The sequence below is a fragment of the Bombina bombina genome, chromosome 2 (genome assembly GCF_027579735.1).
Source record: "Bombina bombina isolate aBomBom1 chromosome 2, aBomBom1.pri, whole genome shotgun sequence".
NCBI lineage: Eukaryota > Metazoa > Chordata > Amphibia > Anura > Bombinatoridae > Bombina > Bombina bombina.
Genome location: NC_069500.1, coordinates 568,026,881 through 568,047,125, shown reverse-complemented (window position 1 = coordinate 568,047,125; position 20,245 = coordinate 568,026,881). Strand labels below are relative to the sequence as shown.

The window sequence follows — 20,245 nt, the reverse complement described above, 5'->3', positions numbered from 1 at the left end:
ACATTTGCAAAAATACATAAATAGAAAACATTTTGATTATGAATTAAACCCGGGCTCATTTTTAAAAGTCTATCCAATGCCGTGGGGCAGTAGTTGTAAGTTTACATTCACTTAAAGTTCTAACTATTATAACAAATTGGTAGATAAAGATTGTGACAAGTGCTTTTTGGATAGCTAACCTGATATACTTCTAATAGTAAGTCAGCTGATTTCCCACAATGTCTATTTAGGATGTGTAAGTTTGGTGCAAAGGAGAACTCTACAACAGATACTTTGACATTTTTCAGCTGACGTACAAGTCAGTTCCATCTCACATTATTTTTATGATATGACAATGGTCTGATTCAGATAATTACTTATTTTCTAATCTATAAGAATAATATATCATTCCGATTTTACTGTTTTTAAGGTGTATTGATGTCAGTCTAATATTTAACATTCATGATATTCATTCTGATCAATCTGAAATGCCTTTATTAAATGTAGCACGGCAAAGAGATGCATGAAAGAATGTGACTTTTAGCATTTATGTTGTTTTGTTTATTCTACAGGTTTACCAGTAGCAAATGTGAGCACAACCAATGTCACAGTTAAAGAAGGTAAAGATGTATCTCTGTACTGTGATGCTACTGGTCTCCCACCTGCTAATGTCTCCTGGAATATATCTCAGCTCTTGTCAAAAACTCTGGTAAGTATTTTATGCGCTTCTTCACTAATGCACTTCTTCACTAAAGGCTTAGGCCTAGTTTACAAGTGGAGCACTATCGATAGCTCAGGGTGCAATATCAATATCGAAGTACCGTGCTAAGGTTAGTGCGCAATCTGAAATTGCAAGTCCATGGGGAAACTGAATAACCAGATAATGTTTAGCACAAATTACGTCCCTTAAGCCTGCCCTATACTCAAGTGCAACACTTAACAGTGCTATTAAAATGAGCTAATCTTGTGACCTGAAGTAAAGTGTTAGGGCTAGAAGAAAAGTATTATAAAACACCTGTAAAACATATTAAAATAAAGCACTACACTCATATATACATATTAAATATAAAGTTTATTATCTAAATAAATGTGTAAAAATTGTTTAAATGTATATGGATTATGTCAAGGTGTATGAAGGGAAGAACTCAAAGGTGTATATATTTGGTGTTGTGTGTACATATTTGTATGCATGTATTTATATATCTGTATGTATGTGTTTATATATTTGTGTTTAAATGTGTATATATCTATGTGCACACATACATAAATATATACACAGCAGTCTCTGGGAATGAAGAGGCACTCACAGGTCTTAACTTTTCAAAAATTCTTTAATGTTTATTGGTTCAGGACAACGTTTCGATCCATAGCAGGATCTTTTTCAAGACCAATTATTTTAAATCTTGCCACAAAAGTATGTCTCCAATACACACACATATATTTACACACATATGTATATACACCTTTGAGCCTTTCGTATTGATATATACAGTGGCGTATTAAGGTTTTGTGCTGCCCTAGGCATTGCAAAACACTTGTATACACTCAGGTTATATATATATATATATATATATATATATATACACACACACATATATATATATATATATATATATATATATATATATAGGTGTATATATAATATGTATATACTGTATATATATATATATATATATATATATATATATAAGCACTTTAAAAAAAATCCTTGATTTGTTTGATTTGATTAATGTTATTGCTGTAGGGGACTCTAAACACACAGGGAATTAAATAGTGAGTGACATGTTCACAAAAATGGTTGTTTTTTTTTTAGCACCTGATCTGTTTGTGTAGTCTATTTGGGTGTGATTTTATAATACGTAGTAGTTTTTCTTAGTTTTAAATGAAATTTTGTGGATTTGGAACCCCCTAGCTAAACCCCATAAGTTTGTAAGTTCTATACTTACAATGTCCTGCTCGCTGACTCTCCTCTATATGTTTGTTAGCTATAAGCATGTGGGGATCTTTTGATATCACTGCCCATGTGAAAGCTGTGCTGAGCAGTTTAAAAGTTTGTGTTCAGCAGTGGCGGATCTGGGGGGCAACAGGGCAATTGCTCCCTCTCCTGTACTGGCTGGTTTAACATACGTGCTTCCTGATTGTCATGTGGATGCCGGGACAACATAGCATAGTCTAGTGTAAAGCAGTTGTGCTGTATGTCAGTGCAGTACTGTAATGTAACGATTCCCCCGGGTCTCACAGCATTGCATGCTCCATCTGGTTGCCGTTGATTGTTTCCGGGTTTTCAGATTAACTCTTGAGCGTTAAGTAAAGATGCTTAAGAGTACAAAAATCTACAGCTCTTGGGTTATAAATAGAGCTGTCCTGCATCGTGCATGCACCATAAGCTCTTTGAAATAACTACAGATCTGGCCTTGTAGCATCAGCCAGAAAAATGTGCAAGGATCCGCTCTATGATGCATTTTTTAACAGTGCAGGGGAATAATTTTGCAAGAAGCTGGCAAGCCTGGAAAGTAAATCTACTAGTTACAGGAATCATCTTACCATCTGCATATGTGTATAGCTGCAGACGTGGCGCTGGTAATAGTGTTGCCAAGCTGCGCTGCTATTTATAACTGCCTTCTTTTTATGTTACAGTATTCGTGATGTTTTAGGCTATATTAGCCCCCCAAGCTGCTGCACTAGGCATGTGCCTTGTCTGCCTAGGTGGTAATATGCCTCTGGATATATAGCTATATATGTTATATTATATATATATATATATATATATAAATATACACAGTATATATTTTAAATTAAAAGTAACATTTTCTTCTAAGTCTTTCTTATTTCTTAAAGCTCCTTTGGCTTTAGTGCAGTTGTCCTAGCGCACCTTCGGGTGAAAGCCAGAAGAGGGTTTTTGTAGTGTGCCCCATAGAAGTCTATGATGTAAGGGAGGTAGCGGGGTTGTGCTATCCAACCTCCAGATGTCTTACTTTCTCTTTTTAACTTTTTACATTCAACTTGTAATACGAGTGAATAGGAGCGCTGCTAATTTAACTTGAGCAGTTTTAACTCTTAATAATGCTAATATTTTTGCGGTTCATTCATAATCTAGGCCTTAATGTTGGTTAAAAGGAACAATGTACGCAAGAACACAGTTCAATGTATTTAGAACTGGTGCAGGAACACTCTTTCAGATGAGCTGGTCTCTCTCCCACACCAGTATGAGGTTGATTTTTGCCTACAAAGCTTGTCTATAGCCAGTACTGCAGTACTGAAATTTTCAGTATAGATGGTGGTTGCAAATGACGAAATAAAGGTTAAGGAGCTATATGTAAACAATTTAATACATTCCAGCAGGTAAGATAGGTAATTTGGATAACATTAGAGGAGAAAAACATTACAGTACTGTGTCTCTTTAATTCCTTATTCTTCTATATTTAAAAAAAATAAGATAATTTAAAAAATAATTTACATATTATTCTCAGGGTAATTTATTTTTAAGTACATTATTATGCCTAGCATGTTTTGGTGTTTAATGTCCCTTTAAGTAGAACAAAATCAATTTGTGAAACCCCAATGGTTAAACAAGAAACCTTTGTGGTTTTCAATAGTTTTTATTGAAATTACATTAAAATAGTAAAGTAGAGAAAGGCAGTACAAGTCTATCACCGTGCCCCAATGACTGACGCGTTTTGGCTTTTGTTTTAGGCATAGCCTATTCAAACAACAAACATGTAAAAAGGTTTTCACCCCACCAATGACATTTTTTGCAGTCGGTCCTCTAAGATGTGTTAAAAAAAAACTACAACAATGCAAAACACTTTGTCAATACTTATTTTGATTATGTTTTGTCAAATATTGCATTATTACATTTATGTGAAATAAATACAATAAAAGTATGAAAAATAGAAATAAATAAAAAAAGATACATTTTGTAGATTTTTTGAGTAATGAGAAGAAAAACAAATTGATGATCTTTTATTTTGCAGATAGATGTAACCAAACGACCATCTATCCTTAATTTGAAGAATATAACATCTCTGGACAATAAAAAAGTTGTGGTGTGTTCAGCAGAAAATATTGTGGGAGAAGATCAAATCACTGTTGAGTTAAATGTTCACTGTAAGTATGCTATACAGACTGTGTGAGCCTTGTGTGGAGGGTTTAATAAGGATACTACGAGAGAGGAGTGACTAGATCTTTTATGTAACAGAGTATTTTTAATTTTCAGAAGCTGATGTATTTTCTGATGTAAAAACAAACATTTTACGTTATGTATATGTGTCTAAACTTAAAGGGACAGTCAACTCCAAAATTGTTATTGTTTAAAAAGATAGAAAATCCCTTTATTACCTATTCCCCAGTTTTGCATAACCAATACAGTTATATTAATATACTTTTTACCTCTGTGATTACCTTGTATCTAAGAGGCCTATCTATCAGGGTCCGAATGGAGTTTGAAGGGCCGTGTTTCTGGTGAGTCTTCAGACTCGCCAGCAACAGCAGTTATGAAGCAGTGTCCGCCTGCTCTGATGAGGCGGACAGGAATCACCACAATTCAACCCGATCGAGTACGGTCAGGTGATTGACACCTCCCTGCTGTCGGCCCATTGGCCGCAAGTGTGCAGGGGGCGGCGTTGCACCACTAGCTCTTGTGAGCTGCTGGTGCAATTCTGAATATGGAGAGCGTATTGCTCTCCGCATTCAGTGAGGTCTTGCGGACCTGATCCGCACTGTCGGATCAGGTCCGCAAGACCTTTAATAAATTGGCCTCTAAGCCTCTTTTGACAGCCCCCTTATCACATGGCTATTTTTTTATTATCTACTGACTTGCCTTTTAGCCAATTAGTCCAGTGTCATCCACAACCCACAGGAGAGAGCACAATGTTATATATATGGCTCACATTAACTAGCAGTCTCCTGTTGTGAAAAGCTAATAAAAAAGAATGTGATAAGAGGCTGTATATACAGTGAGTGCAGAATTATTAGGCAAATGAGTATTTTGACCACATCATCCTCTTTATGCATGTTGTCTTACTCCAAGCTGTATAGGCTCGAAAGCCTACTACCAATTAAGCATATTAGGTGATGTGCATCTCTGTAATGAGAAGGGGTGTGGTCTAATGACATCAACACCCTATATCAGGTGTGCATAATTATTAGGCAACTTCCTTTCCTTTGGCAAAATGGGTCAAAAGAAGGACTTGACAGGCTCAGAAAAGTCAAAAATAGTGAGATATCTTGCAGAGGGATGCAGCACTCTTAAAATTGCAAAGCTTCTGAAGCGTGATCATCGAACAATCAAGCGTTTCATTCAAAATAGTCAACAGGGTCGCAAGAAGCGTGTGGAAAAACCAAGGCGCAAAATAACTGCCCATGAACTGAGAAAAGTCAAGCGTGCAGCTGCCAAGATGCCACTTGCCACCAGTTTGGCCATATTTCAGAGCTGCAACATCACTGGAGTGCCCAAAAGCACAAGGTGTGCAATACTCAGAGACATGGCCAAGGTAAGAGAGGCTGAAAGACGACCACCACTGAACAAGACACACAAGCTGAAACGTCAAGACTGGGCCAAGAAATATCTCAAGACTGATTTTTCTAAGGTTTTATGGACTGATGAAATGAGAGTGAGTCTTGATGGGCCAGATGGATGGGCCCGTGGCTGGATTGGTAAAGGGCAGAGAGCTCCAGTCCGACTCAGACGCCAGCAAGGTGGAGGTGGAGTACTGGTTTGGGCTGGTATCATCAAAGATGAGCTTGTGGGGCCTTTTCGGGTTGAGGATGGAGTCAAGCTCAACTCCCAGTCCTACTGCCAGTTTCTGGAAAACACCTTCTTCAAGCAGTGGTACAGGAAGAAGTCTGCATCCTTCAAGAAAAACATGATTTTCATGCAGGACAATGTTCCATCACACGCGTCCAAGTACTCCACAGCGTGGCTGGCAAGAAAGGGTATAAAAGAAGAAAATCTAATGACATGGCCTCCTTGTTCACCTGATCTGAACCCCATTGAGAACCTGTGGTCCATCATCAAATGTGAGATTTACAAGGAGGGAAAACAGTACACCTCTCTGAACAGTGTCTGGGAGGCTGTGGTTGCTGCTGCACGCAATGTTGATGGTGAACAGATCAAAACACTGACAGAATCCATGGATGGCAGGCTTTTGAGTGTCCTTGCAAAGAAAGGTGGCTATATTGGTCACTGATTTGTTTTTGTTTTGTTTTTGAATGTCAGAAATGTATATTTGTGAATGTTGAGATGTTATATTTGTTTCACTGGTAAAAATAAATAATTGAAATGGGTATATATTTGTTTTTTGTTAAGTTGCCTAATAATTATGCACAGTAATAGTCACCTGCACACACAGATAACCCCCTAAAATAGCTATAACTAAAAACAAACTAAAAACTACTTCCAAAACTATTCAGCTTTGATATTAATGAGTTTTTTGGGTTCATTGAGAACATGGTTGTTGTTCAATAATAAAATTAATCCTCAAAAATACAACTTGCCTAATAATTCTGCACTCCCTGTAGTCACTCCTGTAAATTATTATCATTTACTTGTACAGCACTAACTAATTCCACAGAACTATAAGCATAGGTACAATATATAAAAATAACATTTATAAGAAGTACTAATAGACCAGGTGAGTCAGCAGTGGGCTCTGTCTGTGAACTGCCAACTGCTTTAGATCACAACATGAAGGTAACTTACAGAACAGCTAGGCTTGCAAGCATGTACATTAATTACGCATTTTGGCAGATTTGTAGCATTAATATATGAATCATGGTTTTACATTAGAACCCTGGGAATCAAATATTAGTTTTGGTGGACAGCTTAAGTAGTAGACTGTGACACATATGTATTTTCCATCTGGAAAGGGTTAAAACTAATAAGAGTCTTGCTCTCCCTGATTGTATACCCATAGCCTTATTGCAAACACAAAGTTTCCCCCTCACAAAGCACTTAAACAATTATATGTATTTTAATATTTTAGAGAAAATCAGGGAATGGCACTTAAACCATTAAGGTATATTAAAAAAAAAATTCAGATAGAGATATATCCAGGGCCACATATTAGAGGATGCAAAAAAAAGTCTCAGCTCTGTGCTGGCAGACAGCAGTGCCACAAAAACTGATTAGATCCAAAAGGGCAAGAGGAGTCTACAAAAGGGGAGATTATGTCACTCTGCATTGCAATAGGGTGGCCAGACGTGACAGCAAATGTCACAGGAAGGAAAATATAGTACACAGAGGGATATGAAGTTGCACAAATTGGAAGGGCCAGTGTACACAGACAATGCATGGCTATCAGTATAGTGTATGTATGGGAGGGGAGAGACTGGCCTAGGAATATGCATATGACTATGATTCCCACAGCTAATCATGTTATCTATTTGTTTTTTTTTTGTATACATGCAATTGTCCCTTCACTGTCACAGTGTTGCATTTAGACATCTGGTATACAGTCCATACAGTCCTTAAACTATAAATCAGTTTAAATGTGGCATGCATTGTTGTTATAATAATCATCATATTTTTCTTCATTGTCATTATCAACATAAAAGCAAAAAATATTCTCATTCTATTTTTTTTCCATATTTTAGTTCCCCCAGTGATCACATATCTTGACTTTCCAACTTTGGACCACCACTGGTGTATCCCATTCAGTGTGAAGGGCAATCCCATGCCCAGTTTGCAGTGGTTTCATGAAGGAACTATCTTAAGTGAAACAGAATTCATTTGGAGTAAAATACACGAATCAAGTAATAATTTAAATGAACATCATGGTTGTCTTCAATTGGACAGCCCAACACATTTGAACAATGGATATTATACATTGAAGGCACAGAATGAATATGGAGAAGATGAACGTATAATATTCGCCCATTTCATGAAAGATCCTATTGATGGTAAGTTGACAATTAAATAGATTTTGAACAGAATTGCCCAGATTTTTAAATAAATAACTCAGGACAGCATGCTAAAAATAATGCAAAATCTTATCATTCATCAATATTTACGAGTGCATGTTACTTAGTAGTTGACCAATTTATAGCATCATATTACTTAGATACATTAAGCCTACATGTATGTAAACATTATGAGTTACAATTAAGACCAGCTATAAAACTGTTTTAAGATAATGACACTGTCATGTGACTCAAAAATAATCATTAGCTTTTAATAAAGAATAATTCAGTGGATTGTAAAAGTAAATATAATACTTAGCCTGTATACAGTAGCTCCAGTATACCATTTATAAATACAGCACATCAAACCATTCATTTGTATTTCCCTTCAATAGCTGGTATTAAAGTCAGAAGAAGCTAATAAAGAATTAGAAAATTAGAAAAGACAGTCCAGACAATATTGCTGAAAATCTCTCACCTTTCTTTTGGACCATAAAGCATATGTGAGGAGCTAAGACGAAGTGACATGTCCATATTCATAATATTACGCACACAAAATTGGATATATAATACTGAAGTTATGTTCATAAAAACAAAATGGAACTTTTGAATTCAGTTACATAGTACCACTTTAAAATTCTTTACAATTTACTTATTTCTCTTAGTTTCTTTGGTTGAAAGTTGACTATTTGCATGAGGGCATACTGATTATACTCATTGTGTCTTAAAGGGACATTAAATACATTTTATGAGCATAGTAATTAGATTATTTCTGCCTCCATCTAATCATGGGTGCCATCATGTTGAAATCTATATTTCACTACATTCCAGCCAGCTCTGCCCTGCTTGCCTGTGCAGAAACTCTCCTTCAGATACCTGCAGTCTAACCTAGGTTCCATAATGACGGACCCTATGATTAGAAAGAGATGCATGAAATGTATTTTGTGTTTAGTGTCCCTTTAAGCGCTATATGGCAACACAATTTGTAACAATATAGTCCAAGCAATATGTAGAGAGAGGTTTAGAATGCAGTAGCTTCAGCCATACTATGGTCAAACTCTATTGTAAACTAAGTTAATAGCCAGAAACACTGTTTTATTAAGAATACTGTTGAAACACAATTTGACAGCGCATCTATCTTTAGTATAGAAGACATCCAAACATTGTGTACAGCAGAAGTAAGTGAAGGCAGAGCTGTGGGTGTTTCCTGCTGTTACTCAGCACTGCCTGCTGCAGTGTCCATCTACAGGTTGCTTGTAAACAACATTGTAAAGGTGGCACAATGCCCTAGTATACTCAATGCTTATACCTAAATTCTAATAGCAAACTGTACTTAGCTGCTATATTCATATACAAACACTTGTTTATTACAAAAAACAAGCAAGAAATGTATTTAGACATCTGCATGGTAGTAGGGACTCAATTAGAATGAACTACAGTGAGAAAATAACAGATGAAATAGGTTGACATAGTTATACATATTTATGGGAATCAGATCATTTATTTAAGAAAAAGGGCCAGATTAAAAGTGGTGTGCAAACGTTTGCCCGAGGGTTTTCGCGATTGTTTGCGTGACAGTTAAATTATGCTCATATTACAATTTGAGCGCAATTGCGATTGCGTGATCGCAATCCTGATTTATACTAAAAGCATTACAGCGATCTGAGAGCTGTGGTTGCCTGTTACGCAAGTCAAAAAAGTGTCACAAAACACTTCAAAAATACATTACAAAGTACAGTTACAATTATAATAACACTGTCCGATAAAAAATTATTTAAAACAAAGATTGCACACAAAAGGACTTAAAGAAATGAGATCTTAGGTGTTCGAGAAAAAAAAGGCAGGCAAAGGATTTTAACACTGAGATACATACATATACATGTCTACAGATGTTTATCTATGTGTATATATATATATATATATATATGTGTGTGTGTGTGTGTACATATGTATTTATGTATTTATATGTGTACATATGTGTTTACAGACATATATACACATATAAAAAACATTAATATATATGTATACATATATAGATATATATATATAAGTGCATTAGAGCCCTTTGCCGCTAAGTAGAAGAAAACATGTAAAAGCATATTTATGCAATATTCATATTATTGTGTCGGGTACACGCATATTATAATATGTGATCAGGTACATGCATATTAGAATATGCAATCATGTTTGCATGCAATTCGGGTGTTTTTTCCCCCCACTTTTTTTCTCCATTGACTTCTATGGGGGACTAGGTTATTGTTTGCACAACAGTCTAATTGTGCTAGAAGTAAGCCATTTGCCCTCGTCAGGTTAGCGCAAGTGCGATAACTTTTAACTTTAAAATCATAATCCCAGTGCAACCTGATGAGCGCAAAAACTTTAATTCTAGCGCAATTGGCACTCTAGCGGAAGCGCAAATTACAACTCCACTTGTAATCTAGCCTAACATGTTTTAATCAATCTAGGTATATGAAATAATTTGTTGAAAGCAAACTAGAGATTTGTTCACAATTATTTGTTTTATAAGCCCATGAAACAATTTAGAGTCCATAATATGTTGTGAAAAAGTGTAATTATGAATATCCCTTTTGCTATCTGCTCCCTTATGCATGTCTTTAAGTGAAACTCCCATGAAATGAGAGACAGACAGATATAAAGAATCAGCTTAATACAGACATACACAGAACACAATAGAGAAACATGTAGCATCAAGTAAAAGGATCAAAAGGCATGAAGAGAGCAGAGGAAAAACAAGCAATTTTGGCATTTATCTGTTTTTTATACAGTACATAGTTATTTTTTATTTATTTATTTGTTTTGCGACATACTTTCATTATTTGCTTTGTCCTCTTTCATGTACCTAAAATATAGGGCCTCATTTATTAACTGGCAGGTGGGCAAGTTTCTCAAGCGGGAAAACTGTCTGCCTGTATTGATTGGCTAACTTGTGCAGCCCCACCCCCTGCTCTGATGCTACCATTGGTGAACGAGCAGAGTTTTTCAATTATCCCACACCAATTACCTCTGAGATAAAATCAGTGGTGTTAAACCTGCTGCTTCTTAACTTGCAGGGGCTCCAAAGCTGCACAGGTAGATTGACAAATGGAGCCCATTGTGTTTTTGACAATTCCTGCTCCCAATTTATTTTATCATTTTGGAAATCAAAATTCTAAGCTATCTGGCTGTCATGTATTCTGTCTGTGTATATTCTTACAGTAAATTTATTAATGATTTTTATTCACTATTTAAAAGTTTTTTATATATATAGTATATATATATAATCTGTTATTTGCAACAAGCAAATAACTGAATTTAATGTCCCTTTCACTGATTTTCAACTGAGAGAGGTGCTTTTTTCTCACACTGTGGAGGAGGGAAATGACAGGTGTTCAGTGTGTGGTTAATATACACCATGATTCTCAGGAGACCTACAATATACTTGCAAATGTAAAGAAGGAGTGCTTAAAGATGTCTTTTGTGTCACTGTATTTTTCACCAATGAAGGAAACAACCCCATCATGAGAATAATGAAGCAGAGTTTATTCACAAATGAATCTAGAGATATGCCGCTCTCCTTAGAGAATATCATACAATCCCATGACAATCCAGGTCTTGTATGCCAAAACACAAATACTCTACATATACTGTACATATAGAGCAACAATATATAATGCTAAAACATATTGCCAAATACTCCATACATGGCAAAAAAAATCTTCTCTCAGATATCACATGGTTTTAAACTGCCCTGTTACTTCTACTTTATATCATGACAGAAAACACAAAGGCATTTATAATGTAAGATCAGAACATTAAATATGTCATGTCCCAGGGAAAGATAACAATATAGAAGTCGAGACATGTGCATAAAGATTCAATCAAATATAAGTTAAGGCAAAATAACTGATCAATCTATTAGCTATTAATTCTTACTTATAGTATATAGATATTGACATCCACATTTGGTAGCTAGATTTAAATTCAAGACTCCAGTCCTGGGTTTTACTTTACAAGAGGATCTAACTTCCCACCACAGCATCCATAGGATGATGGACTGAACAATTTGAAGATGATAGTTTTGATAATGACACATGGAACTGGCACTAAAGGGACAGAAAACACCTTGACATTTTAATATAAAATGTTTAGTTATCTATAGTAAACCAACTTTGCAATATACTTTCATTATTTAATTTCCCCTTTTTCATGAGATTTAGCTAAAAAAATTAGGGTATTTTCAATTATCAGATGAGGAAATACACCCTTCACACCTCACAAGTCTAACCCTGTTATATATATTTACTTACTTTGGTTTTAACTGATAACAAATGCAAAATAATTAACTTTATACTAGCAATATGGATGGGGTTAGCCTTGATGTCTGCAGACTAAAGCCTGGATAAGGCAAGTGGTAGGCAGAGTTTGAATAGTAAAAACAACAAATGCAGCAAATAAGACATGAATTTGCTTTATAAAAATGCTTAGAATTGGCTAATAATGTTATGTAATCACATAGCAAGTTAATAGCAATGTCTTGTAATTACATACACCTAGATTACGAGTTTTGCGTTAGAGGCTATGTGGTGCTAACGAGCAGTTTTCTCTCACCGCTCACTTACATGCAGCGCTGGTATTAGGAGTTTTCAGAAATCCGTAGTTAAAAGACAAGAAGTGAGTGTTGAGCAACATTTTGCTCATTACCGCACTCCAATACCAGCGCTGCTTAAGTCAGCGGTGAGCTGGTGTAACGTGCTCGTGCACGATTTCCCCATAGGAATCAATGGGGAGAGCCGGCTGAAAAAAAGTCTAACACCTGCAAAAAAGCAGCGTAAAACTCAGTAACGCAGCCCCATTGATTCCTATGGGGAAATACATTTTATGTCTACACCTAACACCCTAACATGAACCCCGAGTCTAAAGACCCCTAATCTTACACTTATTAACCCCTGATCTGCCGCCCCCGACATCGATGACACCTATATTATACTGATTAACCCCTAATCTTCCGCTCCGGACACCGCCAACAACTACATTATACTTATGAACCCCTAATCTGCTGCCCCCAACATCGCCGACACCTACATTATATTTATTAACCCCTAATCTGCCGTCCCCAATGTCGCCACCACCTACCTACACTTGTTAACACCTAATCTGCCGCCCCTACATTAAATATAATTAAATAAATTAAATTAAATTAGCTAAAGTACAAAAAAAACACTAAATTACAGAAAATAATAAATAAATTACAGAAATTTAAACTAATTACACCTAATCTAATAGCCCTATTAAAATAAAAATAGCCCCCCCCAAAATAAAAAAAAACCCTAGCCTAAACTAAACTACCAATAGCCCTTAAAAGGGCATTTTGTGGGGCATTGCCCCAAAGTAATCAGCTCTTTTACCTGTAAAAAAAAATACAACCCCCCCAACAGTAAAACCACCCACACAACCAACCCCCCAAATAAAATACTATATAAAAAAACCTAAGCTCCCCATTGCCCTGAAAAGGGCATTTGGATGGGTATTGCCCTTAATTGGGCAGTTAGCTCTTTTGCCACCCAAACCCTAATCTAAAAGTAAAACCCACCCAATACACCCTTAAAAAAACCTAACACTAACCCCCTGAAGATCGACTTACCGGGAGACGTCTTCATCCAAGCCGGGCGAAGTGGTCCTCCAGATGGGCAGAAGTCTCCATCCAAGCCGGGCAGATGTGGTCCTCCAGACAGGCAGAAGTCTTCATCCAGACGGCATCTTCTATCTTCATCCTTCCGGCGCGGAGCGGGTCCATCTTCAAGACATCCGACGCAGAGCATCCTCTTCATCCGACGACTAAAACAGAATGAAGGTACCTTTAAGTGACGTCATCCAAGATGGCGTCCCTTAGATTCCGATTGGCTAATAGAATTCTGTCAGCCAATCGGAATTAAGGTAGAATAAATCCTATTGGCTGATGCAATCAGCCAATAGGATTGAAGTTCAATCCTATTGGCTGTTCCAATCAGTCAATAGAATACGAGCTCAATCATATTGGCTGATTGCATCAGCCAATAGGATTTTTTCTACCTTAATTCCGATTGGCTGATAGAATTCTATCAGCCAATTGTAATCTAAGGGAAGACATCTTGGATGACGTCACTTAAAGGTACCTTCATTCTGTTTTAGTCATCTGATAAAGAGGATGCTCCGCGTCAGATGTCTTGAAGATGGACCCGCTCCGCGCCGGATGGATGAAGATAGAAGATGCCGTCTGGGTGAAGACTTCTGCCCGTCTGGAGGACCACTTCTGCCCGGCTTGGATGAAGACTTCTGCCCGTCTGGAGGACCACTTTGCCCCCCAGCTTGGATGAAGACGTCTCCCGGTAAGTCGATCTTCAGGGGGTTAGTGTTAGGTTTTTTTAAGGGTGTATTGGGTGGGTTTTATTTTTTAGATTAGGGTTTAGGTGGCAAAAGAGCTAACTGCCCTTTTAAGGGCAATGCCCATCCAAATGCCCTTTTCAGGGCAATGGGGAGCTTAGGTTTTTTAGATAGTATTTTATTTGGGGGGGTTGGTTGTGTGGGTGGTGGGTTTTACTTTTGGTGGGGTTGTTTGTATTTTTTTTTTTACAGGTAAAAGAGCTGATTACTTTGGGGCAATGCCCCGCAAAAGGCCCTTTTAAGGGCTATTGGTAGTTTAGTTTAGGCTAGGGGTTTTTTTTATTTCGGGGGGGCTTTTTTATTTTAATAGGGCTCTTAGATTAGGTGTGATTAATTTAAATTTCTGTAATTTGTTTATTATTTTCTGTAATTTATTGTTTGTTTGTTTTTTGTACTTTAGCTAATTTAATTTAATTTAGCTAATTGTATGTAATTTATTTAATTGTATTTAATTATAGTGTAGTGTTAGGTGTTAGTGTAACTTAGGTTAGGTTTTATTTTACAGGTAAATTTGTCTTTATTTTAGCTAGGTAGTTAGTAAATAGTTAATAACTATTTAATAACTATTCTGCCTACTTAAAATAAATACAAACTTGCCTGTAAAATAAAAATAAATCCTAAGATGGCTACAATGTAACTATTAGTTATATTGTAGCTATTTTAGGGTTTATTTTATAGGTAAGTATTTAGTTTTAAATAGGAATAATTTAGTTAATGATAGGAATATTTATTTAGATTTATTTAAATTATATTTAAGTTAGTGGGTGTTAGGTTTAGGGTTAGACTTAGGTTTAGGGGTTAATAACTTTAATATAGTGGCGGCGACATTGGGGGCGTGAGATTATGGGTTAATAAATGTTGGTAGGTGGCGGCGATGTTAGGGACGGCAGATTAGGGGTTAATAAAATTTAACTAATATTTGCGAGACGGGTGTGTGGCGATTTTGGGGTTAATATGTTTAATATAGTGGCGGCGACGTTGGGGGCAACAGATTAGGGGTTAATAAGTGTAGGTAGGTGGCGGCGACATTGGGGCAGCAGATTAGGGGTTAATAAATATAATGTAGCTGCCGGCGATGTTGGGGTCAGCAGATTAGGGGTTCATACATATAATGTAGGTGATGGCGGTGTCCGGAGCGGCAGATTAGGGGTTAAAAATTTTATTTTAGTATTTGCGATGCGGCAGGGCCTCGGTTTAGGGGTTAATAGGTAGTTTATGGATGTTAGTGTACTTTTTAGCACTTTAGTTATGAGTTTTATGTTACGGCGTTGTACCATAAAACTCTTAACTACTGACTTTTAAATGCGTTAGGGATCTTGACAGGGTAGGGTGTACCGCTCACTTTTTGGCCTCCCAGGACAGACTCGTAATATCAGCGCTATGGAAGTCCCATAGAAAAAAGACTTTACGAAGTTTATGTAAGTCGTTTTGCGGTAAGGCCAAAGAAGTGTGCGGTGACCCTAAACCTGCAAGACTCGTAATAGCAGCGGGCGTAAAAAAAGCAGCGTTAGGACCTCTTAACGCTGCTTTTTTACCCTAACGCACAACTCATAATCTAGCCGAAAGTGTTTACTGTCTCTTTAAGTTAATTAAACATACGGGGATATCCCAAACATGTCCTAATTAACAAATTACGACATTTGAAAATGTTGTAGACAACTCTAACTAACCCATATGAAATCATTTTTTTATCTGCCAAAAGCTTTCAGGGGTAAATTCCATTAAGATTGTTGTATTGATCTGATGCAATGTAAGATTTAACAGAACACTGTATGATCTGTTTAAATTTCCCAAGAATCAGATCACAACAATCTTTTTTATTTCAAAAGAGACAAAGGGGCATATGTTTCAAGATCCGAATGGAGCTTGATGCCCCGTGCTTCTGGCGAGCCTGCAGGCTTGCCAGAAACAGCAGTTATGAAGCAGCGGTCACAAAGACATCGCCACAATACAACCTGATCAAGTACGATCAGGTTGATTGACACCCCCTGCTGGCGGCCCATTAGCTGCGAGTCTGCAGGGGGCGTTGTTGCACCAGCAGCTCTTGTGAGCTGCTGGTGCAATGCTGAATACAGCAAGCGTATTGCTCACCGTATTCAGCGAGGTCTGGCGGACCTGATCTGCAGTGTCGGATCAGGTCCGCCAGACCTTGATAAATATGCCCCAAAGTCAGCTCACAGAGATGAGGGTAAGTCATGGCTGCTGAATGTGTCTATGCTGTTCAAACAATAGTAAATACACAATTTTACCAAGTGAAGGGCTATTCATAAAGCTCAAACACTTCTCCAACTTGAAAATGTATTTAAAGGTGGATGAAGTTATTAACTTGGAGACAAATCTCCGACATAACTTTTCTCTGTTATAAGTCAGTCAAGTCCATTATAAGGTCAATTGTAATTTCAACTTACACAGCCAAGTCAGTCACAATTCACAAGTCAGTCACAAGTCAGAGCTTTAAAGATGCCTAAAATGCATTTGTGGAATTAAACCTCAAGAAAATAACAATAACAAACTACATTTGTGATACTATTTTACAATACAGGTGTCAGTTAATATTAGGGACATTTTGGCACACAAAACTAATTACTAAAACTCTACCACACATCCCTTTGAATTGTTTTAGCCAAATATGAGTCTGTATGCAACTTCAGAGCCCTTTCAATTGCAAGTTAACAATCAGAGGTTTTAAGACTAATTCCTCCATGACTATTGACAAGCCAGCCATGCTCTCATACATTTGGTTGCAAAAGGAAAAGCTGCACAACCTCTCACTTGCTTAATGTTAAATATAGCAGAATCATCTTCAGTAACCCCCGAAAGCAGACATACTTTGGACAGATTCCCTAGCTGGAAACATTCTGCGCCTGCTATTTTAAACACAAAACGGGCCCCATTCAGACCATTGAATACACGTTTTAAACTAAAATGCAATAATATTTTATTTAATTTACAATATTGGTATTACATTTGAAATGTCAGTTGTAAGTCATTTGGAAATACTTTACAGCCAATCAGAATCAAGTTAATGCAACTCTGCTGATAGATTAAAGTCAGGAAGTGGGAACTTCGAGCTTTGAGAAAATTGCAAAATATGTTCTTTATACAATACATGCAAATGAAATTGTAAATAACAAGTGGTGAACAATTCTTAAAATGTGCTAAATAAAGGGAAAATATATGTATAAATTATAATAAGGAAACATTAGAAAAGAAGATTATAAAGCAATTAAAATTATAAAGATTTATAAAATCTGTAAAGTTAGTTTCACAATTCTAAATTAAGTTGTGTTTTTTAATGTAAATATAATCAGTGGATGCGTGTTCTGGTAAATGGAAAAATACTGATAATCATTTTAATAAAAGATTTTGAATTCGCCTATGTGTCTTGATAATATTTATTTTAGAATATTTTAATATAAATATTTAGGAACTGGGCGGAAAATCTCTGATTTTGTTGAACAGGTGTATGTCACTAAAGCTTACAAAAATAAAAAACATTTGCATCTTAAATTTAGTAAATAATGCATTTTGCAATGTTACTATTTTTATATGAGTACTGGGTATGAATTGTATTTGTTCTTCTTTATTTGTATGAAAAAATTTACACAGTATATTGATACACCACAGTATTTTAAAAGGATATTAAACACCTTTTGCGATTGTGAAAAAAATAATTTCTTGTCCAACACTTCCTAGAGATGCCAGAAACTAAATTCTGTAGCCTAAAAATGCTGCAAAATTTATAGCTAATATACGCAATACGCAGCATTTTGAAAACTAAGGCTACCGATTATGCTTGTACTCTCTAGGGAAAGTGGGACAAAGCTCAATTTTTACTCAAAAGAAAGATGTGTCTAATGTGCCTTAAAAGTACTGTTTTATATTATAATAAACCACACAATTTAAACTAACAAAAGCATTATCATTCATCAATACTCACATATATTTTCTTTTTTTTTCTTATTTTGTATTTTTTTTGCTCATTTAGGTAAGGAGCCAATAACTGACCCTGGATTTTATGGTACATATAAAGTTTTCTTTCTATTCTTCAAAAGGGTGGGTAAAGGGGATTAAACACAAAATATACCAGCAAAATAAATAAAATATATATATATATATATATATATATATTTATATATATATATATATTGGTATATATAGTACCTAGGTAAGATAGACTGTTGATTCATAACGTTATAGCACTTGAAAGAAAACCAGTAAGGTAAAAGACATATCTTTAGTTGAAGCGTATATCCTAACAGTTGTAAATATTTATGGATTTTCTTAGATGGATCTTAAAATAATTAACAATAAAATATTTACAGCTGTTACAAATATCTGTACAAACCATTTTTCAGTTTAGATACTGATGATTTACTGTTAAAAAGATCACTGACAAAACAAGGGACATTTCCAGCACTGTTTGAATTCTGCATAACGAAGATGTGAAACATTTCTACTTTGGTTAATTGCTTTAAATGCTACAGATGGCATTAACCAAGAGAGGTTAATCCTAAACTTACCCTAACTGGAAACATCCACCTGGAATGTCGCTGAAATAACAGCAACAGTCTACAAATTGCTGCGTTTTATGTACACCATTTTAATCAGTGCTGACATTTAAATAGGATACAATAAATGTATTAATAAACATTCACTCTGAATTGAAACTAAAATAGGGATTTAAATAAAAATGCAGCCAATGCTAAAATACTGGTTATATTATTAAAGAATGGTTGTTAAGCAAAGTACAATATGTTGCTAAGCAGCTGAGCAATGCATAATAAAATCTGTTCTACTAGTAACCAAATTAACAAAATGGTATGAATACATTAAGCATTTTGTAGATAGATAGATAGATATAGATAGATAGATAGATAGATAGAAAGAAAGAAAGATAGATTGATAGATAGATAATAGGTAGATAGATGTTCAAAGACCAATTGAACAGACCTTGTTTTTGTTCATATTTTGTGGATTATAAGATGTGCAAAGCATATCTTGTTTTGTCTAAGATCATTTGCTTGTGCAGCTTATAGGGACACTGTGCTGTGAAATGTGTTTCCCCTTAATATGCTTCCTGTGATTTACAGTGTATTAAATGTAGGAGAAATTGCTACTTTATGTTTATTTTTCTATTTAAAATAGCTAGTTTTGTTAATGTTGTTCAAGAAAACGCAAAAGTCAATACATTCATTATCATTGGGATGTGGTTTTAATGAGCTAAGTCTCTATTAATAAAATAAAAATGCCTTTTTTATTTTTTATTTTCAGAAAGAGACTTCTGTGTGTTTTTATTTGTTATGTAGGATTATTTGCTGCATTAAATGAAGAACATTTTTCACACTAAAAAACTTATTTGAGTAAAATATATTTTATGAAACTCCACTGTTGAATTCCCTTATGCTGCAATATTCAGTTCATGTGATGCAGGTATATAGATATTTAATAACAATATGATTACAATTTATTCAAATTACAGAATTGGGGATTTAAAGTGATGTAAACACCTTAAAAACACCTTAAAGATAATTAATTAAACAATTGCAACATTCAATTATTTAGTTCCAATAAACCTAGGGTGACCATATCGCCACTTTAAAAAGGGACACATATAAAAATACATATGTCAGGGTTCTTATACAAACCATTTCTTTAAACCACCCTGAAAACAGCCCTGACATATGTATTTTTCATATATGTCATTTTTTAAAGAGGCAATATGGTCACCTCCTTAAAAAGATTGAAATCTTCAATTCTTATATCTATATCTACCTGCAAAAGTAATTTCAGCATAAGCCTCAGCCACCCCTCCTGCACAATACTTTTTTTTTTCTTTTAAATTTAAAATAGCAGCTCAAATTTCTGCCTCTGAGCACTCACAGAGCCTGTGTCCTGTGATAGAATGAGAGGCTAAGCAGATATAAATTTTAAAAAATGAAGATTT

General features: G+C 35.6%; 1 protein-coding gene across 1 annotated transcript in view; it reads left to right on the top strand.

The window, feature by feature from the left end:
- Positions 1-20,245, top strand: part of NTRK2 (neurotrophic receptor tyrosine kinase 2) — a 389,365-nt gene that overhangs the window by 94,403 nt on the left and 274,717 nt on the right. Inside the window, exons 6-8 of the mRNA XM_053702438.1 lie at positions 552-688; positions 3,954-4,086; positions 7,573-7,878. Coding sequence (XP_053558413.1) covers positions 552-688; positions 3,954-4,086; positions 7,573-7,878 — 576 coding nt within the window. The remainder of the gene's footprint in view (positions 1-551; positions 689-3,953; positions 4,087-7,572; positions 7,879-20,245) is intronic.